Source organism: Pogoniulus pusillus, unplaced genomic scaffold, assembly GCF_015220805.1.
Source record: "Pogoniulus pusillus isolate bPogPus1 unplaced genomic scaffold, bPogPus1.pri scaffold_64_arrow_ctg1, whole genome shotgun sequence".
In the NCBI taxonomy this organism is placed as follows: Eukaryota; Metazoa; Chordata; class Aves; order Piciformes; family Lybiidae; genus Pogoniulus; species Pogoniulus pusillus.
The window spans coordinates 5,520-13,500 of NW_026974714.1; the positions used below are offsets into that span (position 1 = coordinate 5,520).

General features: G+C 65.1%; 1 protein-coding gene across 1 annotated transcript; it reads right to left on the minus strand.

The window, feature by feature from the left end:
* Positions 1 to 282: 282 nt before the first annotated feature.
* LOC135174447 (ubiquitin carboxyl-terminal hydrolase 36-like) lies at positions 283 to 7,672 on the minus strand (the record flags this gene model as incomplete). Its single annotated transcript, XM_064141717.1, is given in 16 exon segments — positions 283 to 410; positions 1,473 to 1,619; positions 2,184 to 2,325; positions 2,704 to 2,798; positions 2,801 to 2,841; positions 3,130 to 3,230; positions 3,501 to 3,641; positions 3,940 to 3,965; positions 3,968 to 4,050; positions 4,148 to 4,230; positions 4,555 to 4,624; positions 5,036 to 5,113; positions 5,696 to 5,798; positions 6,299 to 6,409; positions 6,995 to 7,216; positions 7,606 to 7,672. Coding segments are annotated over 16 exon segments (1,638 nt in total), but the record flags the coding sequence as incomplete, so codon positions are not given.
* Positions 7,673 to 7,981: the final 309 nt, after the last annotated feature.

Genomic DNA, 7,981 nt, shown 5'->3' on the forward strand with positions numbered 1-7,981 from the left:
GAGCAGCAGCAAGAGCAGAGGCAGGGATCGTTGTGAGGAAGCTCAGAAGAAAACCCCGACAAATCCCCCTGCTTTGGCCTCCATTTGCAGTGCAGCTCTCAAGGCTTTTCCGTTGGCAAATGCTGCCCAAGCTCCCCAGCTGGACTGGCCTTGCTCCAGGCCTGGCACAGCTCTGCTGCCCTGACAGCAGCACCAAGTGATGCTGGCAGTCACCAGGACACCTAAGGACTGCCCCACAGAAGCTGAGCCCCACCAGAGCAGGGTCCCACCTGTCCTACTCACCAGCTGTGCTCCAGCCTGCTCCAGCTCGGACAGCTTCTGCCGAAGCTCCAGCACCTGCTTCTCCTTCACAAGCAGTTGCTGCCTCAGCAGCTGCTCCTGGCTCGGCGCCTGGGGCATTGCAGCAGCAGCTGCAGCAGAGGCACCAGAGGTGGCAGAGGGAGCTGCACTGGACTCCTCTGGCTGCAAACAGAACAAAACCTCTTACGCTGCAACTCGTGATGGAGTCAGGGAACCAGGGAACTCTTTGGGCTGCAAAGAGCCCCCAGGGCAGCAAGCCCAACCCTCAGCCTAACACCTGTGGCCATGGAGCAGCCAGCAAACTGACCCAGGCAGCTGCAGGCTGAGGACTGCCAGGGCTGCCAGAAGCACTCCCATCTGCAGGCAGAGGTCTCACTGGCCAAGCAGGATCCAGTGCCTGCACTCTGACATCCAGTGCATGCAGCTCCTCCAGAGGGAAAATCCTGTGCCATGTCGAGCGCAGGAGAACAAACTCTGCCGAGTGTCTCTGTCCACCTGAAACACCAAAAGACCCCAGGGCTCCTTCAGCTCACTCCAGCAGTGCCTGAAGCTCTGCTGGCAGCAGGAAGGTTTCCTTTCTTTCCTGTCTCTCTCAGCACTTGGCCATTCGCACAGCCTGGCCTGGCTCTGCAGCCTGTAGCAGCAGTGCAGCTCACACCCCGCGCCCCTGGCATCAGACAGAGAGGCTCAGCTCTGCAACTGCTCTTCCCAGGCCCTTGCCAGGCTCTACCACTCTCCATCAGCACCCGAGGAGCACTTCCTGACCCCTTGCCCATGACCAAATTCTCCTCTCCCTTGCCCGGTTTCCCTGGAGAAAGTACAGCGACAAAGCTCTTGCGAAGCCACAGCCTCTGGGCACAAGAACTGAGCCCAGGGCTTGGGCTCAGCTCTTCGGCCCCTGCAGGACTTTCTCCCACCACATGCCAGCCCAGGGCTGTTAGCCAGCATTACACCCACTCTGCTGCAGCAGCAGAGCCATCTGTGAGCCACAGGCCAAAGCTCCTCATAGGGTCAGTGCCCACTTTGTTTGCTCACACCAGCAGCAGGGACAACTCCCACAGCCCAGAGCCAGGGCAGGGATTTAGCAAAGGCAACCAATGGGGATGGTTCAGCAGCCAAGAGCACCCAGCCCTGGGCACAGAGTTCATTCCCCAGGCACAGACTCTCTTCACCCAACTCCCCCAGTGCAGAGACCTTCTGGAAGGCAGACACAAAGGTTTCCACCAGCTTTGGGGCAAAGGCCTTCAGGTATTCTCCTCCCACGTTCTTGAGGATGGAATCCATCAGGTAGAGAGCAGGGAGCTTCTGTGCTGGGGAGCCTGCAGGGAGGAGAAGAAAGGGAGAGGTTTAGCACAGCAGAGGCACAGCTGAAGAATTTTAAAGAGAGAGAGTGGCAGGCCCAGAGCCCTCTTTTGGGTTCCACTACAAACAGCAAGTCGCTGGCCTTGGGTTTCCTGCTGGTGCCAAAAGGCAATCTGGCAGAGGGCTGCTGAGCTCAGAGCAGAAGGGGACCCTGGAGCAGCCAAGGCTCTGTGCCAGGAGTCACTGCCACTGTGCCTCAGCCTGCGCAGCAGTCGGGCAGGGAAGCAGCAGAGCCTGGGAAGGAAGCTGCTGGCAGCCACGGCACAGGAAGGGGAGCTCAGCACTGCTCCCTGCTGCAGAGCTCAGCTCCTCAGGGCAGCACAGAGTCAGCAGTGCAGTGGGGCTGGACCGTTGAGGTTTTCTCTTGCAGGCAGAGCCAGCCCCTGGGACAGGCTTGCAGACAGCTCTGACACCGCAGAGCTCAGGGCAGGCTGGAAGCCACCCCTCCACTGCTGCCCTGCTCTGCCCCGCTCTGCCCTCAGCACGACATCTCCCCAGCCCCTGCTAGCCCCCGAGGCCACCCAGGCTGCTGTCCAGCTGCTCCCCCAGCAGCACAGGCAGCAGCAGCAGGCAGTGGAAGGTGCAAACCTTGGCCACTCGTGCTTCCACCAGGGACACGATGCTGCTGCCAAGGCCACGTTCTGCTGTGCCAGGAGGGTCAGCCTGGCGATGGAGGATTTGCTGCTGCGTGTCAGGCCCTGCAGCTGTGCCCAGTAGTCCTGGCACACAGCTGCTGAGCCCTCTCTGCTGGGTGCTGGCGACCCAGCAGGCAGCTTTGGCAGGGTGGGGCTTCCACTGCACAGCTCTGGCTCCATCCCAAACAGGCTGTGGGCCACAGGGACTCCAGCCTCCTCCAGCCCAGGCGGCTTCTCCCCTGGCAGCAGCCCTGGGCCCTAGACAAAGGAAGAGGTTGATGGAGAAGTGCAGGAGCCAAGGGCATGGCAACCCTGCCCTGCCCAGCCCCTCCCTGGCACAGCAGGCAGAGGGGCAGCAGGTGCCAGCACCCGGGGGCGCTGGCCAAGAGCAGCCTTCAGGACTCACCTGGCCCATCCCTGCTGAGGACAGGGGCTCCTTGGTGACAGATTTCCTGTCCTCGCTGTGGACACCGCCAGTGCAGCCGGGCAGGCTGGAGGCAGCCTTGGCAGTGGCCCCTGCCAGCTCCTCCTGGGGCTGGGCACCCTGGGAAGGCAGAGAAGGGCTGGCGTTAAGTGCCAGGCTTGAGCCACTGCCAGAGACGCGCAGGAGAAAGAGGAGCCAGAAGCTGCAGGGGTGAGGTGGTCCTGGTGCAGAGTAAAGCCATGCCAAGGGGCTGGCCCTCTCCCTGCCACCCTCCTCTGAGCCAGGGCATGCAGAGGGCGTTGGGGCTACCTGGGCCAAGCTCTTTCCCGCAGGCAGCCCTGTGCTGCCAGCCCTGTCCCAGCTGCTGGCAGCAGGAGACAGAGGGGCAGCAGGCAGAGGCACTCTCACCTCTGGTAGAAGAGCAGGTAGGGCTGCTGCCCCAGGACCTCTTGGATGCCCGCGGGGCACACCCGCTCGTCGTTCATCAGGTACCACTGCCCACTGCTGGCCTGCAGGAGGAGCAGAGAGAAGGGGGCTGGGCTGTGCCCGGGGACCTTCGTGGCAGCAAGCACGGGCAGAGCTCCTCTGCCCAGAGCCCAGAGGAGGCCCAGGCCAGGCAAGGGGCTCCGCCAGAGCGGCACCTCCACGCTTCCTGCGGCAGGGCACGGCCTGTGTCCCCCCCCACGCACCTCTGCTGAGCAGCCTCCTTGCTGTGCCCTCCAGGGACCCACCAGCACCCCTTAGCCCTGAGGGGTGCCACGACAGCAGCCTGGGCTCACCTTCACGTAGCAGTAGTAGTGCCCTGCGTGGCAGCTGTGCCCAGAGTGCACCAGCACCGCATAGAGGCTGTAGAGGACGGGGTCCCCGCGCGGCACAGACAGGTAGGGGCGGACGTTCAGCAGCATGGGGTACGCCACGGCCTGCAGGGAGAGGCTGGCTCAGGAGCCTGCACAGGGCATGGCCTCAGTGCAGACAGAGCAGCTCAGCTGGCCTAGCAGTGCCACCCCCAGGGGCCAATGGGCACGCACCCTCCCTGGGCAGAGGTGGTGCTGAGGAAGGTGGCCGGAGAAGCCAAACTGCCCCTGCACCGCAGAGCTGGGCAAGGGCTGCAGGACTGTGGCAGAGCTCAGGCTGGGCACAGGAGCCCTGCCAGCCTGCTCTGGGCAGCAGGAGCTTGGGCCAGGAGACAGCCTCAGCCCTGGCTTGCCAAGCACTCACCTTTGTGATCTTCCCTCCCCCAAAAGGGCAAAGCGCTTCAGTGCCACTGTGAGGACGTTGGCAGCTTGGTGGATGCTGAAGCCTTTGCGGGCAGACACCTTCTGCTGGCACCTGCACAGGGAGAGCTCCAGCTCTGCAAGCTGTGCCACCACCCAGCTGCCTGCCAGCAGCACAGCCGGGCCCCTGGCGCCCGCAGCCCCGCACTCACCTGGCACACATGTAGGCATTCTCCCCGCACAGCAGCTCTGGCTGCACAAACTGCTCCAGCGCCTGCACCACGCTTGTGGCCTCCTGCAAGGGCAGAGCAGAGCTCAGGGCACCGGCGGCCTGCCCACGCCCACAGCCCCGAGAGATCACGCAGAGCACGGGCACAGGGCCGCAGACCACAGCAAAGCCCTGAGTGCCACCAGCTGGGCACTGCCCAGCCCCACGAGGGGCGGCTGCAGGGCCCCCAGCAGCCACTGGCCTGCCAGGCAGAGAAGGCAGCGCAACAGCGGCAGCTGCTTCCCTCCCGCCCGTGCTGTGCCTTGGCACTGGCAGCTGCAGGAGCCCTGAGAGCAGCCATGGTGCAGCTGCAAGAGCAGCCCCAGCAGAGCAGAGCCCCTGCCCCCCTACCCCGATCTCCAGTGCCAGGTCCAGGTAAGGCTCGTAGGTGTCCGAGGTTTCTGGCACTGCAAGCACAGCACTGCAAAAGAAAGAGCAGTGGCCACAGCCTGGCATGGCCTCTGCACGCACCCCCCCAGCACAGCCAGCCCAAGCCCAGCCCAGCCCAGCCCAGCGGCTGCAGGCTACCCCCTCTCTGCATCTGGGCTCTGGGACAGCAGCACCAGGGTTCACAGCCTGGCCAGGAGGAAAGCTGCCAACTCCACCGTGCCCTGGCACAGGCAGTGCTGCTAGGCAGCTGGCAGCAGGGGCGGCTTTGCTGCTGGCAGTGAAGTGGGAGCCACAGCCAACAGATGTTTCCATGCCCACAGCAGGGCTCAGGGTCTGCAGGACCACCAGAGCCAGCAGCTGCAGCTGGGGATGGTTTGCACACACTCAGCAGTGCTCCCAGAAGGGAGGCAGCCCTGAGAGCCACAGGCCCAGCAGCTGGCACCAGCACTCACCACGGGACCGCAGGGAACCCCCAAAGATCTGCTGGACCAGCGTTGGGGCCTGGCTCTGCCCATCCAGCCTAGGGACAGGAGCAGCAGGTCTCACACAGCCCCTCCACAGCAGCCTCCCCTCAGGGCCCCCTCTGCGTGTCCTCAGCACAGCTCCCCGGTGTGCTCTGGCCAGCAGACAGCTGCAGAGCTCCAGAGGCAGAGGGAAAAGCCAGGCAGCTCTGCCAGGGCCATCGCTCAAGGGTTGGCACCAGGCTCCCATGGGCACCTTCCTCCAGAAGGAGCAGAAGCTGCTGGCTGCAGCTCGGAGCTGGCCTTGGCAGAGGCAGCGCAGGGCCCAGAGGAAAGCTGCTCTCTCGCAGCCCCAGAGCTGGACCTGAGCCAGCTGCAGCCCTGGCTTCCTGGGCAGCTGGCACAGGAGCCAGAGCCAGAGCAGCCTCAGGACATGGGGACAGCACCACAGCTCTGCTGGGGCGCAGGGCCAGCAGAAGGGAGAAGGTGGCCTGTGGCACAGAGGGGCAGAGAGCTGGGCCGTGCAATGAGGCCCCTGACAGCCAGTGCCTCCCCCTAGCAGTTCAGCCTGGGGGACACCTTCATCCCTCCCACGGGCACAGGGCACTGGTGAGGGCACAGGGCAGCAGGGCCCCACATACTGGGCACAGCCGTTCCCGCAGGCCTGCTGCATGGCGTCAATGGCGCAGCGCAGGAACTCGTGGGCATCCTCCTGCCTCCGGAGGCTGAAGTGCTGGGCAATGTCTGCAGGAGAGGCAGCCTCAGCAGCTGCTGCAACAGATGCAGCTCCTGCCCCAGCAAGCAGGGCTCCAGGCTCTGAGCCCCCTCAGCCCAACCCTGGGCTCAGGCCCACGCTGGCTGCGGGAGAAGCCCTCCCACAGCCCATGGAGCCCCCAGCCCCTGGCGGGCTCTGAGTCACCTCAGCAGAGCTCTCTGCCAAGGCCTGCCCCATCCCAAAGGGTCTGCTCCAGCAGCAGCCCCTGGGCCCCTGCATGGCTGCTGCAGGGCAGGGCAGAGCAGAGCAAGGCAGGGCAGAGCAGGGCATGGCTGGGCAAGGCAGGGCAAGGCAGGGCAAGCAGAGCAGGCAGCAAGGGGGCAAGCAGGGCAAGCAGGGCAAGGCAGGGCAAGACAGGCAGAGCAGGAGCAGGGCAAGGCAGGCAAGCAGGCAAAGCAGGCAAGCCAGGCAAGGCAGGGCAAGCAGGGCAAAGCAGGGCAAGCCAGGCAAGCAGGGCAGCCACCCTTACTCTTGAGGTTCCGGATGATGGCCTCTGGCTTTATGGCCTGGCCGCTGCTGGCAAAGGCCTGCCCCACGTGGGTCTGCATAGTGCAGAGCATGCAGAAGCCTTCTCGGTGACCTGGAGCAGAAGAGCAGAGGACAGGAGGTCGGGGACAAGGCCAGGAGAGGTGGAAGCAGGACAGAGCACGGGAGGGATCTCTGCTCCCACACAGCTCCGCCACGCTCAGTGCTTCCTATGAGCTCTGTGCTGCAGCACAGCTCTGGGGCACCCTGGGTACACAGGGACCAACACACATCACCCTGCCAGATGCCATCCCACTCACAGCACCACTGCAACCCCCCAGAGGAGACAGCAGCCATGTGGATGGGAAGCAGGCCACAGGCACTCCCTGGAGGAGCCCAGAGGTTGGCCCGGAGGGCAGATGCCAGCAGAGCCCTGCAGACAGGGTTGTGAGCCCTGTGTGCTGCCCTTGGCCCCAACTCAGCAGCACTGCTAGGGCCAGAGAACACAGCAACAGCCTCTGCTGGGGTCAGCAGGGAGCAGACAGGGCACAGCCCAACGCTCGCAGCCCCTGCCAGGGCCACGCGCACAGGTGCCGAGCACAGCGCGGGCAGCAGGGCGGGCAGGCGGCTCCTGCTGCCCACGGGCACTGCCACCCCGGCACTGCCAGCCCAGCAGTGCCCCCCACTGAGCCCCACTCACAGCTGCGGCCGTGCTCCCCGCAGAGCAGGTAGCTGGCGAGCGGCGCCGTGTGGGTCAGGCACTGCAGCGTGGCGTTGAGGAAGCAGCTGCGCCCCAGGTTGCGCAGCCCAGCGCCCACCCCGCACAGCCGCGGCCACTGCATGCAGAGGCACCCCCCGGGCAAGGGCACCTGCTGGGGCACGGGCACCCCAATCTCTTGTGCTGCCTGGGCTTGGTCACTGCCTGCAGGGAGGGGAGAGGGGCGGTGAGTCACAGGGCTCAGGAGCACCAGCAGCCCCCTGGGCCCTCTCTGCCTCCCCTGCTTGCTGCTCGGCTCCTCCTCGGGGCTGCAGTGCTGCCTGCCAGCCTCGACCCAGGGCCTCAGCAGAGGCTGCTGCCCCCACGGCTGCTGCCCCTGGCATCAGAGGCCACCGCTGTCAGGCTCAGACCCTGCCTTCTGCTGCCACAGCTTGCTGGGCGAGGCAGGCAGGGGCCAGCCCAATGCCCTTCCTCACCCGGCTCCAGCCTGGTGACCCCTCCTTGCCCATCTCCAGCTTGCTGCTCCTTCCCTCACCCAGCTCCAGCCCAGTACCCCCTCCTCACCCAGCTCCATCCCAGTGCCCCCTCCTCACCCAGCTCCAGACACTGCCTCTTCGCTGCCAGCCCCAGCTCCTGCTCCAGCTTCTTCCCTCTCCGCATGCTGCGGCTGCACTCGGTGGCTTCGACTCAGCCGTCCCAGGCCACTCAGCTCCCTCCTCCTCCTCTTCCTCCTCCTCCTCCTTCTCCGGCTCCTGCTCCTCCTGCTCTTCTTCCTCCTTGCACTCTGTGTCAGCTGAGGCAGAGCTGCACCTGCTGGTTGGCAGCAGTGCCCGAGGTGGGCAGGACCTGCCAGGGCATGGCCCTTGGGCTCTGTGGTGTCCATCGTGTGCTGGCAGCACGCTGGGGGGGCCTGGCTCTGTCCTGCTCCAGGAACTCAGCAAACTCAACTCTGCCCCAGCGAGGCCACAT